General features: G+C 40.3%; 2 protein-coding genes across 3 annotated transcripts in view; one reads left to right on the top strand and one right to left on the bottom strand.

The window, feature by feature from the left end:
- The window catches only part of LOC115153046 (B-cell linker protein), a 12,799-nt gene extending 3,356 nt beyond the window's left edge, over positions 1–9,443 (top strand). For both annotated transcript variants that reach the window (XM_029698077.1, XM_029698076.1), the window contains exons 2-22: positions 752–817; positions 1,981–2,027; positions 2,245–2,285; positions 2,474–2,591; positions 3,526–3,644; positions 3,796–3,865; positions 4,067–4,150; positions 4,307–4,332; positions 4,432–4,457; positions 4,602–4,658; positions 4,818–4,848; positions 4,990–5,041; positions 5,931–5,994; positions 6,123–6,150; positions 6,251–6,281; positions 6,481–6,556; positions 6,735–6,766; positions 6,962–7,017; positions 7,215–7,298; positions 7,463–7,618; positions 7,731–9,443. In XM_029698077.1, the coding sequence (XP_029553937.1) occupies positions 752–817; positions 1,981–2,027; positions 2,245–2,285; positions 2,474–2,591; positions 3,526–3,644; positions 3,796–3,865; positions 4,067–4,150; positions 4,307–4,332; positions 4,432–4,457; positions 4,602–4,658; positions 4,818–4,848; positions 4,990–5,041; positions 5,931–5,994; positions 6,123–6,150; positions 6,251–6,281; positions 6,481–6,556; positions 6,735–6,766; positions 6,962–7,017; positions 7,215–7,298; positions 7,463–7,618; positions 7,731–7,847 (1,381 nt within the window). In that variant the 3' untranslated portion in view covers positions 7,848–9,443. The remainder of the gene's footprint in view (positions 1–751; positions 818–1,980; positions 2,028–2,244; positions 2,286–2,473; positions 2,592–3,525; positions 3,645–3,795; positions 3,866–4,066; positions 4,151–4,306; positions 4,333–4,431; positions 4,458–4,601; positions 4,659–4,817; positions 4,849–4,989; positions 5,042–5,930; positions 5,995–6,122; positions 6,151–6,250; positions 6,282–6,480; positions 6,557–6,734; positions 6,767–6,961; positions 7,018–7,214; positions 7,299–7,462; positions 7,619–7,730) is intronic.
- On the bottom strand, positions 8,864–15,614 carry LOC115153045 (zinc finger protein 518A-like). The gene is made up of 3 exons (XM_029698075.1): positions 15,097–15,614; positions 11,307–13,850; positions 8,864–11,112 (listed from the first exon to the last, which is right to left on the bottom strand). The coding sequence occupies exons 2-3, from the start codon at positions 13,834–13,836 to the stop codon at positions 10,325–10,327; spliced, it is 3,318 nt and encodes a 1,105-aa protein (XP_029553935.1). The 5' UTR covers positions 13,837–13,850; positions 15,097–15,614; the 3' UTR covers positions 8,864–10,324.
- Between the last annotated feature and the right edge of the window lie 1,402 nt (positions 15,615–17,016).

Here is a 17,016-nt window from a genome sequence, read left to right as displayed (position 1 = left end):
AGTTAAGAACAAATTCTTATTTACAATGGCGGCCTACCCGTCATTGTATGGAGGGTAGGCCACTTGAGGCTAGGCCACAATAATGATGGAGGCCACTGTGTTCTTGGGGACCTCCAATGCTGCAGACATTTTTTGGTACCCTTCCCCAGATCTGTGCCTCGACACAATTCTGTCTCGGAGCTCTAAGGACAATTCCTTCGACCTCATGGCTTAGTTTTTGCTCTGACATGCACTGTCAACTGGGGACCTAATATAGACAGGTGTGTACCTTTCCAAATCATGTCCAATCAATTGAATTTACCACAGGTGGACTCCAATCAAGTTGTAGAAACATCTCAAGGATGATCATGGAAACAGGATGCACCACAGCTCAATTTCAAGTCTCATAGTAAAGGGTCTGAATAATTGTGTAAATAAGGTATTTCTGTTTTTTAAGTTTAATACATTTGCAAACATGTCTAAAAATCGGTTTTCGCTTTGTCATTATGGGGTATTATGTGTAGATTATTGAGGGAAAAAATGTATTTAATCCATTTAAGAATAAGGCTGTAACGTAACAAAATGTGGAAAAAGGGAAGGGGTCTGAATACTTTCCGAATGTACTGTATGTGTATGCTGTAACATTTTGTCTGTCATGTGTTATTGTCTCCAAATGGTATTAACAGTTATGTACTGTATTACGTTTATGAACACTGCATGATTTTTGTTGAATATGATACCTTTAATGAGAATCTTTAAACGTGTCTTCCAGCCAGCTTCAGAAGATGGTCCAGGATATCAAGAAGAATGATGGCAGTATCCTAAACAGGCTGAGAAGGTCAGTTGATCAAAATAAATGTTTGACACTCCATAAACAGAGAGCATTGCTTAACACTACTCTCTGTTACCCACAAGTTCGCAAGGACACCAGTTGTGCCCCAAGTTCCTTATATTGAGTTATACACTACACTGACGAGGTAGAGGTTGGCATTTATCTGAAACGCAGTATATGAGGGGAATGAGATTCCAGCATCTCTATATGTGGGAACAAGAACAGAGAACAGTATGGCATTGGAAATACAGCTCAGTTCAGCTGAGAGTGCAGTGCACTCACATGGTATAATTTCTTCAATGTTTTTTTGTGGTGATAAACAAGGTTATTAAAGGTTTTTAACTCGTTTTTTCATTTATTTTTAGTTGTATAAAAATATATGTCATATTTTGGTTTGGTTTTATATTATTTAGTTTCAGTTTTAGGTTTAGTGTTAGGGACAAGAGGGGGGGGGGGGGGGGGGTTGGTTGAAATTCTAAAGTACATTTCAATGTGACTTGGATTTAAAGGGAATAGCCCCGAGACAAAAATTTGCTGGAAATGTATCTCGCCCATGTTTAACCCAATCCAATGCTTTTTAACTTTTGCAAGAAGAATCAAATTAGCTACCAAGAATATTTTTTTGCACGTTAACTAGTGATAGCTAGTGATAGTAAAGCACAAGCTATGCCTGTTTGAAACATCGCAGTCGCCTGGCCGCATTAACCCCCAAGATAATAGTTTCAGTACAGTTTTTTTTTTACAGGTTTGTTCATTATTTTATTTCAGTTTACTAAATCGTTTTTTCATGATTAGTTTTAGTTTCAGTTTTAGTTTACTACAGTAACCTTGGTGATAAGTGTCTATTCCTCTTTCTTCAATCTGAAAATAGGCAAACAGAGAAACATGTACAGACAGCTGGCTTTACTCTCTCTCTTTCCCTCCTTGAAAATGAGCCGCTGGATCACACCTGTATATGTAAACATGCTGTAGAATTAAAGTATTCAGTAATAGATAATGAAGAAATGGCATAGGTTTCAGAATGAGCAGGTGATACTACACAGAACTGGGAGGAGTAACATTAATGTGTACAATCACTCTTCAGGCCCAAAGTTGAATGTCTAAAAAATAGTCCATTCTTGTTTCTAAAACATTGGCTTTTACTCCTAACTGGTCTGTCTGTACTGTAGATTTCAAAACAAGTCATCTCCAAAACTACCTGTAAGAGACTATCAAGGTAAGACCTATCTACATGTCTCACAATGTGGCCCTTGAACTAGTGTATATAATAGTAACAATAGTTTGTTTTTGGGGACAATGGTCAGCAATATTTTTGCAGCAATATGTTCAGAATATGATTTCAGAAGCTACGATGCATGTCTTCCCAATGCTGTAATATCCAATGACTTTGCATCTCATACTGTGGGGCCCTTATTTAATATTTATCTTTACAGGTAATGACGTGAAAGAAGAACAGCGGTCTGAAAAAGAGTTTGTGAGTTCAATCCACATGCTATATTGATTCTAAAACACTAAAATATTACAGAAATGCTTCTAATATAAACTTGCATCTGACAGTGCTCCCACAGACGTTTGACTAATGTCAGCAGCTGTACAGTGTTTACACTTTACATCGACCAAAGAGGTGGGACTGAGCATCTTAACGATATCATGATGTTGCAGGACAGTGACACTTATGAGGTCCCTCAAGAGGAGAAGGATGACAGCTATGAGACTCCTCCCTGTCAGAGAGTCTTCACCTCAACTTCGTCTGCCTCCTTTCCCAGGGGGGACTACATAGGTGAGAACTCGTCCACTCTGCCACACACACACACACACACACGTACGCATCCATGCCGGCATGCACACACGCAGGCACTCACACACACGCACAACCACACAAAACTACTACTTTAAATGTGCAAGACACATTTCAGTTGAATGCATTCAGTAGGTATCCCCTTTTCCCTTTCCTTACTCTCTCTCTAACACACACACACACACACGCACGCACGCACACACACACACGCACACACACACACACACACACACACACACGCTCACACACACACACACACACACACACACACACACACACACACACACACACACAGTACACACACACACACAGTACACACACACGCACACACACACACACACACACACACACACGCTCACACACACACACACACACACACACACACACACACACACACACACACACACACACACACGCACACACACACACACACACACGCTCACAACACACACACACACACACACACACACACACACACACACACACACACACACACACACACACACACACACACACACACACACACACACAGTACACACACACAAATCGACCCATCATGCAGCCATGCATGCCAAGCTTCTAGGTAACAAATGAAAGAATACCATGTCTGGCTATTCAAGACTACTCTATCCTCTATCTACATGTATCTATTTCATGTAGAAGCTGTGTTTAGCTCATGGTAGGAGGACTACTGTATATAAATCACATATTTGACATGCTTGCATGCATGAAGGAAACGGCTGATAATATTTCTGAGTGACCACTTGAAATGACGTGGAAACAACGTTGACTCAACCAGTATGTGCCCAGGGAGTAGTCAGTGGACTGTGGCAGACACCGGTCACCGCAATGACCACGTGTTGTAGCGTTATGCAAATACTGATGTCCTGTTTCTGCTTTTGCTTCTCTTTTCCAGGCAGCTGCCACAGCAGGCCACACCACTCACCCAGGAAGCCCATCTGGCCTCCAAAGACCACCAAACCATCAAAGTCACCATCACTGCCCCCTAAACCCAACCAGCAGGACTATGATGAAGTAATGTGAAGTTGTTAGGCAAAACAAGAATGATTCTTGTTGCTTTCTGTTTTCATGACAGTGCGTTATCTGTCATACCTTTATGACAGCATATTGACACCGTATTTGCCTCATACTTTTTCATGACACATTGTATGATCGCTGTCTTTAGGAAGACTACGTCAACCCAGAAAGTGACGATGAAGACAACTATATAAACCCCACAGAGGAATCACCTGCTAGTAAGCTATCCCAATAAATGAATCAGACACTGGAAATATGATCCATATTTACAGTATACTATGTTCCTCAATTATATTATCTTCAACATACAGGTGTCATGAAACCATTGCACATTTTTATCTGTTGCCAATCACCTTCAGACAAATGTTACCAAGACACCTTAATGTCAACATACAATCCACATGTAAACTTCCCTTCAGACCGTCCGATGCATGGAAGAGGCAAACTGATAACGAGCAGTCCTTCAATGTCCAAGACTGTGCCAGAGCGCTCAAATAGCCCAGGTATGTAACTGCATCTCAGCAGAGGCACTGAATATATGGAATTGTTTGGGGGGATTGATTGAATTTCAACAGATTTCCACACGTTTCCTTTATTGTGCTTAATGTGCCCGACTGAGTTAGAATTTTGAGGCTTAGTCTTTTTGTTTTGTTTTTCAGATGTGTATGAAGTTCCTGACATGGAGGTAGGTTTGATAACCAACGGCTAATACATTACAATTAATAGTATAGTTAATGACTGTAGGACTATGCTTGATGTGTCCCATGTTCTCTTTCATCTAAAGGAAAACTCTCCTCCCCCAGTGAGCAGGTCAGTTCTGGTTCAGGGATGGTAGCACTTTTCAGACCGGGTCAAATGGGATCAACATTTCCCCTGACAGAAATACAGTATCTAAATATCTATTTATTGGAAAAGACACAAAAATGACAGCTTTTTTACATTTATTTTTTACAGACCTTCCACACTCCTCAGAGTCCCTACACAGAGTTTGCCCCCTAGAGCCAGCCCAAGGTGCTAACAATGACTACAACCTCTTCTGGAGACCAGGAAACATGGATTTTATGCATGATTGCCATTGAAAGATAAACTATTTAATAAACATGAGGTCGTTTTCCTCTGTTTCATTGCCACACTGACATGAATAATTCATATGTTCTCTTCCTTCTCCAGAATGCACATAAGGAATTGTCATCCCATCCCAGTAAGTGCTACTATACCAAAAAGACTCTGGACTTTGTACCTGACCCCAAATACTTTCTTTGATGAGATAGTAATAGAACAGTAAAGAGTGGATATTATCAGCATTGGAATCATGAACCATTTTTCGGTTATTGTCACCCAGATCCAGGAGCCCATAGATGATGACGAATATGAAGTCTGCAATCCAGACACAAGTATGTTTTCATCCATATTACCACCATCAGCCAAATGACTAAACCTTCGAACATCAATGTGACAATAATACATTCTAAAAGAAAACAGACAACTATTAACAAAGAACATTATTCCATATCCTCCAAAATATTTGATGTACTATGTTGGTAGTTACTTCAACTGGCTAATTATGCCATCTAGTGGATTGCCAGATGCAAAACAAAAATGGAACATTAGTAAGTTGCATGGACTCACTCTATGTGCATAATAGTGTTTAACATGGTTTTTGAATGACTACCTCATCTCTGTACCTCACACATACAATTATACGTAAGGTCCCTCAGTCGAGCAGTGAATTTTAAACAAAGCGGCTTGAAAATCTATGGCAAGACTTGAAAATGGCTGTCTAGCAATGATCAACAACCAACTTGACAGAGCTTGAAAAGAATAATGTGCAAATACTGTACAATCCAGGTGTGCAAAGCTCTTATAGACTTACCCAGAAAGACTGCTGTAATCACTGCCAAAGGTGATTCTAGCATGTATTGACTCAGGGGGTTGAAAACTTATGTAATGAAGTTATATTTGTGTTTATATTTCATATTTTGTTTTACAAATTTTGGAATTTTTCTTACATTTTGACATTACAGAGTATTTTGTGTAGATCTTTGACAAAAAATGACAATTTAATCAATTTTAATCCCACCTTGTAACACAACTAAATGTGGAAAAAGTCAAGGGGTGTGAATACTTTCTGAAGGCACTGTACATGAGACACAACACAACATACATTACAATGAATGGAAGTTAAAATATTGTAAAAGAGCATAAAATAACTTAACACTGTGTTACTTAACAGAACTTACTTTATATGTGTGAATTTACTGTATGTCATCTCTGTTCTCCTAGCTGGCAGTACAATGTCTGGGGAAAAACCTCTGCCTGCACTTCCCAAACCAATGCCCAGAGAGACGTACGTGTCACTCACTAAAATTATATATCATATTTTCTGTTCATTGCTGGCTGCTCGTTCACTTAGAAGACCACCGGAAAAGTCTGGTTTCAGGCTATACCTAACTCACATAATCCTCTCTATTTTAGGAAGCCATTGAAGCCATATTTTAGAACGGTAGGGGAAACTCAAAAGTATATTTTGGGAAAAAAACAAAGTGTGAAATTCTAAATTCTATGGGAAATGGTGCAGGGTGGTCATGTTTGTCTTTTTTCAGAGGCCAGATATTGCATCTGGGGGAAATGAAGGTAGTTACCTATTCCTAAACTGATTTCCTAAACTGATTTGATTTTATAACCTTTTATGCCTATGAAATGCATTATAGTACATAAAACACACAATTCAATGAATGACATTGTTAAATCCAGAAAGTGTTTATGCAGTCATCCACTTGCATAATAGTAGACCACTGTAACACACTCTCTTGCTGTATCTGCTTTTCCACAGGCACAGCACTGGCCACGAGGCACATTAACCAGAATCTCACGGCCACACCCCAGCCCTCTGAATACAAGCGTGCCATGTAAGAAACATCATGACTTCATAAGAAATCTCTCTATTTTGCGCCATGCAGATATCTCTTTATAGCCTGGCCCCAGATCTGTGTGTACTGTCTTGCAGAGTTAGCAAGACAGCACAAACCGACATGTGTCAAGGCCAATATAAATTATCCCGGAATGTTCTTCTTTTCTCTACTGCAGGATTCCTCTGCCACAGATGTTGACCTCTCACAGTAAGTACAGGTCTGAGAGAGTCATGTTGATTATAAATGATACGCAAACGGCCACAGGCAGATGACCATAACCTCGACCCTGACAGTGACACAACACAGCAAATATTTATTCTGTGAATGGATTCTGCTGTGTCTATACAACACTAAATAAGTACTTAAATAAAAAAGAAAATTATACTGTTTTCTAATTCCCAGAAACTGATAGAGGAACTGTACCCACAGATGAAAATGGGTTAAAAGATGCTGAAGAGGTGATTAAAAACTTGACCTAAATGTCACAATTTTATTTATAACATACTACGATGTAGCTCAGAATGCTGGTGATGGCATGCACAATGCATGGATGAATACACTATTGAAGTTTGTGAAAACTGCAAAGCATATTAGAGCCACATGGACTTGACTTTAAACCCACTTTCTTGTTACTGTATTTGTGTGGTTGTTGTAGGGGACAGATATCTTGAACAAACCCTGGTATGCCAGCACCTGTGACCGTAAGACAGCTGAGGATGCCTTGGTTCGCTCAAATAAGGCGAGTCTCACTCACAAGAATTACGGACAATTAAACATACTCTTATTATAATCTCGGTCTTAAGATCAACTTGCATTTTTTAATAAACTAAATCACGGGTGTTAGGATAAAAACGAGACTTTGATTGCTCCAGCTGACTGTACTGTGCATCTCCTTTGTTTCAGGATGGGTCCTTCCTAATAAGGAAGAGCTCTGGTCAGGACACACAGCAGCCATACACTTTAGTGGTGTTTTACAACAGTAGAGTCTACAACATCCCAGTGCGCTACATCCAAGCATCGCAGCAATACGCACTTGGAAGGGAGAAGAAAGGAGAGGAGGTAGACAACATCTCATCTTGACGGGCTACAAAACAATTTTCTGATATCCATGAAATATAGATGGCTTGATTCCTAACCTATAGGCCTGACACCTTTTATTGTATTCCCTCAGCGTTTCACCAGTGTTTCCCACATCATTGAGAACCATCAGAGGAACCCCCTGGTACTGATTGATAGCCAGAGTAACACCAAGGACTCTACCAAACTGTGCTATGCTGTGAATCCTTAGGCCTCACTAGACACTAACTAGTCCAATGGACCATCAGGGATTTAAGGTTCGGACTTGGAGTCACATTCCAAATCAGTGCGTCTAGTGGAAGACCTGTGTGCAAGTCATCAGGCAATTTGAGGCTGCTCTCAGTCTGAAATGACTGACCATCTGTTCAGGGTTTGTGACAAACAGTTGGATTAGTCTAGTCACATTCACCAGCCATGGCTATCCAAGCAAGATCAGAATGAAATTGACTTACTGTAATGTGCTAGTCTCTCTAGACAGACGGGTTGCTTTTGGCAATGTACCAATGCTCCAGCTTAACACGTCTGTACGTAATATAACGTCAGTTGGACATAGAGGAACTACATCACTGCCTTCTCCGCCTGTTGCCCACATCCCCCGGCCACAAAATAGAAGCTATCAAGATGAAGATCACAGAGGTTATTTTTAATGAGTGCATTTGGTAATTGGCTAGTTTGCATCAACTACCTTTACTAAAACCACTGCAAAGGTTTTGCCTGCAAACTTTGTATCGTGATTTGATGGGAGAGGTGCCTGTCTGAGGAGGACCCTCCTGGAACAATTTTTTCCCCTCTTTTCGAAATGTACTAAGTCAGTCCGTCATGATTACCAGACCCTAGTCACTGCTATTGCCTAGGGTCGTGTTTCCGAGACCAGTACTGTGCCAATTCAGTAAAATAGTTCATGTGTGTACATTTTCAAACTTGCGTTGAACATTTTGCATTCTATGGGGTCTTTTCCACCAACCAAGCATGGCCCCTCGAATAGTGCCATTATGTATTCTTAAAGAATCAAATATTGTAGAAATATTATAAATAGAAAGTAACTACAGTAAGCGTGAATGGTATATGATGCTGGAAAGCAACACCAATAGAACAAAGAAATGTCTGCAGCATTGCATTTTATACCTTAATCTTTAGTTGTGTTCATTAACTCAAAATGATTGATATACCTTTCCTTTCTTAATTGTGTTACCTGACTTACATACATATTCAATAATCACACATATATTGTCAAACTATTTGTATTTATTGATCTGTACAACACATAATGCTACCAGGTGTGTATCAAGATAAATTCATATTCATTGTGTAAAGGTCAGGCACTTGGAGAAAAACAAATATTTTTTAAGTCAAAATTGTACCTCTTTCCCTGACTTCTCAATGCTATTCCAAACCAGGTACGTCCTATAATTCATCCATGCCAGAGAGAGAGAGAGAGAGAAAGAGATGCCTAGAGGGGCTGCTGAACATACGCGCCATTACAATGATACACTGTGATTGTGATGTGGAGAGACACTGACAATTTTCTGTTTAAATGCAAAAATACATGGTGGCTGACTAATGCAGATGTGTGCAGACATGTGCAAGGTCAGAAAGATGTGCTATGTGTATTTATGATTTGGGTCCATTTGACCAAGGGTCCTGGGCTGACTAACTAAAAGTAGCCCTTGTCATGGATACTGTCAGAACATAAGGAAACATACAGTAACATGCATATCAATATTGCCATAAGCTTCATAAAGTGAGATAATGGGAAGAAGTATTCACTGTCTGTTCATAATCCTATTAAAAAACATGATCATTTCAAGTCACAATAGGAATTTCTTTCAGAAAAACAATATTTTGCATGTAAAACCAGCATTGTTAGGCTATATGCAGACATGCCATCAGTCATCCTATAACATACTATGAATTTTGTTGAATTATAAAAAGGTGAATACTTTGGACTACTCCTGCAGGAATATCTTAACAAAATGTGCCTCACACATGGATACTACTATATTTGAAACCATTAATATTTTTGGTACGTACTGTCCTGTATGCATTCAAACAAAACCAAACACATTCACTATTTTCTATGACCAATAACAGGGGCGGAGAATAAAACACAGTGTACATCTGAAAATCAGAAATAAAATGTCAAATAAATTAGCTTTTCAATTTTTTTTTGATAAAGCCTAGTAACATAAGAAACCTGCCATCCCCTCCAAAACCTATAATCATACCACACACACTATACATACCCGTATAATGTTAAATGTTCACGTTTAGAGCTTTAGGAGTATGGCTCATTCGTGTCCTTATTACAGTGTTCTGTGAAAGAGTCTCTATGACAATGTACTTACATCAACTTATTTAGCATTGCATATTGGCTAGACATAACTGAAACAACAAATAGATTGCATCCTATCTAAAACGATGATAGCACTGAAACATAAGTGGGTTTCAAATGAAATACTTAGATATGAGCAAATGAAAAAATAAACATTAAAAAAAGAAATGCAAATTTTACCTGAGTGTTAGAGCCCTGTATTTTCAAAGAACTCATGTTGTTACATAGATTTTGTACACTATTATTTTGTCATCAACATTATTCTCTAATAAGACAGTGAAATTAATTTCATATTTTCTGTCCATTGCTTTTGTGCAGGATCACCTTTCTCAACTTTGAATCCAGTGTAGATTACATTATGACTTTTCACATTCCAGCTTATCCCACTCTCTAGTAGATTCCATCAGATGGCGCTGGCCATGTCCAATCCAAACCTCCTGATCACTGAAGACTCGGCCACAAAACCAGCAGCTAAATCGTAATGGAGGCTCAGTGCTGTGTGAGATTGCATTCACCACTTTGTACTTCTTTCTGCTCATCTTTTTCAGCTTCAATTTCAAGATGAATCTCTCTTTCACTCTGCTCTCAGGCCACATACGTTGATGAGAGATGGAGGTATTCGTTGGGGCATTTGCCCTAAACATATTACAATCCATGCCTGCAAGGGCCTTCAATGTTTTTCGAGACAGCAGAACTTTTTGGACCTCCCCTTTGTACCTGTGGACAGTTTCCATGATATTTGTAACCTCGGGAATGTCTGTGTCTGGGTGATTTAGCACTACAACAGGCTGGTCTCCCCTTGGACATGTAATGAGTTGAGTGGGACTTAATGGCAATAGCTTCAGGGTCCTCTCCACATCTCTAGGGCCTGGCTCCCAGTGATGCGCCGCTGCTGGTGAAGCCTCTTCTTCTTCCACAACTTTGCTGGAGGGTTTATTGGCTTTTGAGAGGGGCTCAGGAAAGTCCTCTGTGGACAGTTCGCTCTGCCTCTTTCCTCTGACTGTCTGTTTATTTTGCTGTGGTGAGAGGCAAATCCTGTCAAAGACCTCCTGTTTTCCTCCATCTCTTAGTGTGGTATTGGGAGGGAAGTCCTGAGAATAAACATCTGGAGTATGGACTGGAATCTCTGACCAGTTTGTTATACCTGTTGAAATATTCAAAAAGAGAACAAATCACAATTAGTTCAGTAAAAAGGGAAGTAAACTGCTACAATAATGTCTATCATACAACATAGAGCAGCATGGACAGAATCATGCATGACAGGTAATCAGAAGTAAATAAGGGAAATACATTTAACAAATCAAATGTAATTAATTTAAGCAAGATAGTGTTGATTACCTTGTGGGGAAGTAAGGTAATTGAGTATAGGGGAGGGAGACACCATGATGACCTGAGCTTCTGTAGTTCCAACCCCTTCCAGGTCAGGCTTCTCTTCCGTTATCTGGTCCAAATCATTTCCATCTGATTTGGCTCCATTAGATACATGAGGTAGGCCTACCCTTGGACAATCTTGGCCATCTAGGCCATGAGAATCCACGCCATTGTTCCTTCCTTCTGTGTTTTCAGAACTGACATTAGTGTTTGGAAGGTCCACATTTTCAAAATGATATTCTAGGTTACTCTTTGTTACAGTGCTTGGAGGGATTTTAGAACTTGGCTGACTTTTCAAGACAAAGACTAAACTGTTCTGGCTCATAGTGCAACTTTCAGATGCAGTGTTGTCTTCCTTTGTCTCAACGGAATGCAAGGATGCCTCTGTTTTGTCTGATGGTGTAACCTTAAGAACCAAATGCTTTTTGCCATCCACCATTTTGAAACCCATGGCCTCTGTAGTGCAATTGGGAGGAACTAAAATCGAATTTTTTACCATGAGGGTACTAAGGTTGTTAACTCTGGAGCTGAAATGTCCAAGGTTTGGAATAAAGCCTCCCTCTGACTTTGATGACCTACTGACCACTTTGGAGTTGGTATGTTTCTTTTTGCCATTTTCCGCTGACAGTGCTCTTTTAAGAAATTGCTGCGTCTCCTCCAACGTTTTCTGTGGGTGCTCTAGTCTGTGGTAATTGTTCAGCAAACCTCCTCCTAACAGCGGAAGAGGACCTTGTGACATCCACTGCATTTCCTTAACTGGGTTCTTCTTCAGGAGGAGCTTTAATGCTGGTGATGATTTTTTCTCTACAGTTTTAGGGCTGACCACTTTCGTTCTCCCCCTTTTTTTGTCCCCCATATTCTTGGAAGAGCACAGAGCTTCAGGAAAGGATTTTAGCTTTTTCTCACTTTTCTCCATTGTCAACTTCGGCACTTTCATGTCCTCTGCCGTATCTTCACAGTGATTCACATCTTTGGGTTCTGCGTCATGTCTCTGGTGTTCCTGGCCAACCCTTGTTTCCTGGTTCTCTCTATTTTCTTGAGTTTGATCAAATTCTACTAACTTTAGGGTTGAAATAGTGCCAACATCATTTTGTGTCAAGAATGATTCTGGACAAGTGGGTGGCCTGGTCTTTGGGGGGATAGTTGAATTCGATTGGCATCCGTTTGCATTGGAGTCCCCAGCACTAGTTTGACAAGCAATCTTCTCTGATTCCTGCTCAGTGACACACAATAACGTCTTTGTTGTGTCAGAGGTCTCTTGCTTTGCTGCTGGTGTAACCTTGAGAACCAAATGCTTTTTGCCTTCCACCATTTTGAAACCAATGGCTTCAGTAGTGACATCCGGAGGAACTGAAATCTTGTTTTTGAGCATGAGGACAGTGAGGTCTTTGTCTGTGTTTGTGAATCCAGCATTGGATATCAAGCAGTTTTCTGAGTTTGAAAAGGAAGTGATGGCTTGGGGCACATTTGAAAGTACAGTCTTAAGAGCTTCGTTCCATGTCTGCCCACCTGTTTCAGCAGCCACAGACTTCTCTAAAAATTGCTTTGTCTCCTCCAAAGCCCTCTCTGGATTTGACAATCTGCAATATTTATCCAGGAATCCTTCCCCTGGCAGAGAAAGACAGCCTTGTGACATCCAGTTATTTTCCCTCACTGTACTCGTCACTGTGTGCTTCAGTCTTGGAGATGAGTTATCTACTGTTTTAGGACCAACGTCTTTCATTTTCGGCTTGTTTTTCTGGCTCTTCTCTTCACCATGAATGGTGGCCATGTGCTTTGTGATGATATATTTTCGATGAGATTTATAGTCACAGAACTGGCAACTGAAGCGGAATTGTGCTGTTTTGGCCATGAGATGTCTCATCAAATCCTGGTCAGCAGGACCTGCTTGCGGCGCAATGTTATGTAGATACAGGTGCTCCAAAAATGCTCCTACATCTCTTGTGGAGAACTTGCACTTCTCACAACAGTAGTGGCCGTTCAAGCTGTGGTGCATGTTTAAATGTGTGGTGAGCTGCAAGAGGGTGTGCTGGACATTGTCATTGCATATGTTGCAGCTGACAAAAGTGTCTCTGTGGCCTAACTGGTGGACTTTAAGGCGGGAGAATTCATGTGTAATAAAACTGCACATGTGACAAGGAAAGATTGGTTGGCTTCCTGGGTGAGTCTCCTGAAAGTGCCTCAGTAAGTCATTAGGGCTGAATTCTGTGCTGTCCTTGCATTCAGAGCATCTAAACCCAAGTACATTCCCAGAAACCTTTGTCACATGTTGACCCTCTTGTGCTTTAAGGGGCGTCTTCTTCAAATACGTCTGCTCTGTGCTTTTCTCCATGTCCTCTGTTATCTTCTTTGGCCCATGCTTATCTTTACTTTGCATGGCTGGGGGCTGAACGGCAGCTTTCCTGAGACGGAGTCGTTTGTTCCAGTTTCTGTCATCATCGACAACTTGTATATTACCTCCAGCAGGGACATCTAATTCAGCGCGCGCTGGATCCATATCAATTCAGGCCTCTGTAACAGAGTTAAAAGAAACAATCAACAATTGATTTGCAAGCCAGACATTCATTATAGACATTGAACTTCTGACCTCATTGTAAAAAACATAAACAGTCAACCATATTGATTTAACTTGGTTTTATATTTTTGAGAGAAGATATCAAATTAGCCTAATTAGCCCAGCACAAAACATTTGCAGCAATTTAACAATTTCCTGGTCTATAAACTGGCAACCATCAAATATATGCAAATGTCCCCTCGGAATCTAGTCTACAGCCCACACAAGAGACCTGACCTGAGAAAATACCATATTAGGATGTATGTTTGAAATGGGGATAAAATGATCCTGATCTGTAATCATTTATACAAGAATTATGCTGTGTTTTATTACCACAGTCAATAAGTGCAAACTCTTGTAGTGCAGTAGGCTTCACTATAAGGCTAGTAGCCTACAAAATTCAAAATTCAAAACTACTCTGCTGCCTACCTGCGTGGTGTATTGCCTGAGTAGTGCATGTTCTCACAACATAACCAACAGCATGGGCCAACCTTATCCACCTGTTGCAGATTCAATGTAATTACATTTCAGACTATTTACTATAGTGGAAATGTCTTACTCCATAATCTTTTACTCAAATGATGTGCCATGTAAATTTCTCAATGTGACTGACCACAGGACTTGCAACAATCCACCAAATCTGACAAAAAAAATGCATTTGTAATGGATCTCAGTCGAAGAAAAGATTATATGCTAAAGCACACCTGTTCAGATTATATCCCAATAGGTCTCAGTAGAAGATAATATTATATGCTAAATTGGTTGCTGGCCGCAAAACAATATTACAGAATGTCAACTTTGCATCAGGTCAAAGATGTCAGCCATTTCTATTGTGCTATTTGACTTGAGCAAACAAACACACTGAGAAGGTTCATTAACATGTAACAAACAAACGCGTTCATTTATTGTTTTAAAGCAATTCATATTTTTGCTTCGACCATCACTTATCATCACCTTTACCTCACTGCGTTGTAAAACATTTTCTCTGAAGTGTGAGCTTTCGAACGGCTGGCTGATTTGCCAATTGATTGATTTGAATTAAATACACATGAAGAGCTTAGGTTGTGACAAAGTGCACAGAAAAATTGCGCGACAAAAAGTTAATCTCATCAATGTATCTCAACCAAAATGTATTTACCGCTGAGTAAAACTCTGATATAATTGACAACGACGACATAATTCGAGACTTCGGTTGGCTTTTACCTTTGTTTTGTAGGCTTGACAGCTCAGCGAATGGCAGCCATGACAGCTTCATCCGGGGATTACGCAGAGTTGAGCGAGAGCTGTACAACAGAGTAGCCTACCAGCACGGATGATTAATGGCTCATGCACCGTTTAGCCTACATGGCGGAGGCACGGCTTGAGTATACTATCCAAAAGTGTTTTATTATATCGCTAGTCGGTATAATACTTTTTTTTTTACTGTTACTTTCAGTACGTGCAGCTCCATAGTTTATAACAGTGGTATAACTGTTCGAGGGAGTCATAACAAGATTGCACTTCCTTTGCCCCTCCAAATAGCCTACTGTTCACTGAACCATCTCTTCTTGGTATTTTATTGTCAGCCTGTTAGTGAGAAGATTATTATGAAAAATAAATACAAAAATGTAGATTTCACCCTTAAAAATAATAATAATACGATGTAAGGTAAATACTGCTGGGTAAATGTTCACTTGTATGTGATAGGCTATTTGGGTCATATATTTGTTAGCACTTTGATAGGGGTGGGATGGTGCCTCAATCAGACCAAAGAAGCCTGCTGATTAAATCACATGAGAGACTAAAGATTCTGGAGAGAGGAAGCAGGAGGCTACGTGCCCATGTCCTTTGCTGCTTGCGCAATGGAAAAAGGTGTTGGACTAACAGATCAAGGAATTGGGTTGAAGACATGCTTGGGATACAGCGCTAATCGGTGGCTTGTATGCATGGATGCCAATAGCCACCAGGTTTCCCCCAAAAATGAAGAAGAAAAAACCTACAGAAATATACATTTAGTCCCTGTGTTTCATAATTTTCCTTGAATTCGCAAGAGGCTGAATGTATCTCACAGAAGAAATCATCCGAGCGAGCGAAACAGCGCCCCTCTGTCTCTCTACGTGTAGGCCATATGTCTGATGCTGTCTGGTCCAAACGAGTATGACATTGTTGCCGTCCGTAGCATTGAAGGCAAGAGAAGCCAGCGAGCATCTGGCCTACCTTGACCAAAAAAAGTATAACAAATGTGCCAATCAAGTTGAGCTAAAATGAGCGAGCTCGACTCTGAATGGTCCTGGCGCACCCAAAAAAAAGTGTGAAGGGAAGCAAGTTTGGATTTTGGCGTCACTCCCATCAAATCCAATTGAGAGCATATGTCATTGGCAGAAAAACTTAGAATTGTTACATCTCGTTGTGTTGTTGTCTTCCGGTGGCTAGCTAGCCAGCTAGCTAAAATTGGCCCGTTCCTAAATTAGCCGTGGAGGAGATAGGGATTTGGACTATGTTTTTACATCATTCTCCAATAATTATAACAGCGATTCTGATCCAAACATGAATTAATATATTGTTGTGCCCCTGGCCCGAGAGGTTGGAAGTTCAATATGTAGCTAGATGTAGGCCTAAAATACAAATTGTAACTAGCTAACGTTGCCCATGAATAGAAGTTAGGCTAGCGACGAAGGATTTTAGCTAGGTAGCCAAGGACATAAAAAAATAAAAGCGTGTACTGTATGACCGAGTGCGAGAACGTTTCGTCAACATGAAAGAGAGGAGGATAGCATTGGCGTTTCTCTACAAGTAGGGTGAGTTAACATGTTTTTCTAATTGGAGCAAATTGGTTTTTAAAAAATATATATTTTAGTTGTCACTGTATTAGACTAAGCAGAGGTGATTTGATTATGTTGAAGTTGAGGGGAAAAAGAAACCGGCACACTGCTCTTTAATAAGCTTTAGTCAGAGCTTTCGTGAGTTTTTTAAATTAGCACCATTATGTAGACATAGCCCCACCCAGATCCGTTCCACGCATCGAATGTGGTTGGAGTCGAGGGAAAACACTCTGCGCCGGATATGCTACTCCACAGAGGACTATCTAGAAAAAGCAGCGGAGGTGCGTAATAGGTTTCTAAGAAGAGGCTACTCTTCACAATG

The sequence above is a fragment of the Salmo trutta genome, chromosome 18, assembly GCF_901001165.1.
Source record: "Salmo trutta chromosome 18, fSalTru1.1, whole genome shotgun sequence".
NCBI lineage: Eukaryota > Metazoa > Chordata > Actinopteri > Salmoniformes > Salmonidae > Salmo > Salmo trutta.
The sequence above is the reverse complement of the archived record's forward strand: the minus strand, read 5'-3'. Positions and strand labels throughout refer to the sequence as shown.

Coding starts and splice junctions, on each gene's coding strand:
- LOC115153045 (XM_029698075.1), bottom strand. CDS start 13,836: ATGGATCCAGCGCGCGCTGAATTAGATGTCCCTGCTGGAGGTAATATA. Junction 11,113..11,306: donor TTACCTTACTTCCCCACAAG/GTAATCAACACT, acceptor ATATTTCAACAG/GTATAACAAACTGGTCAGAG.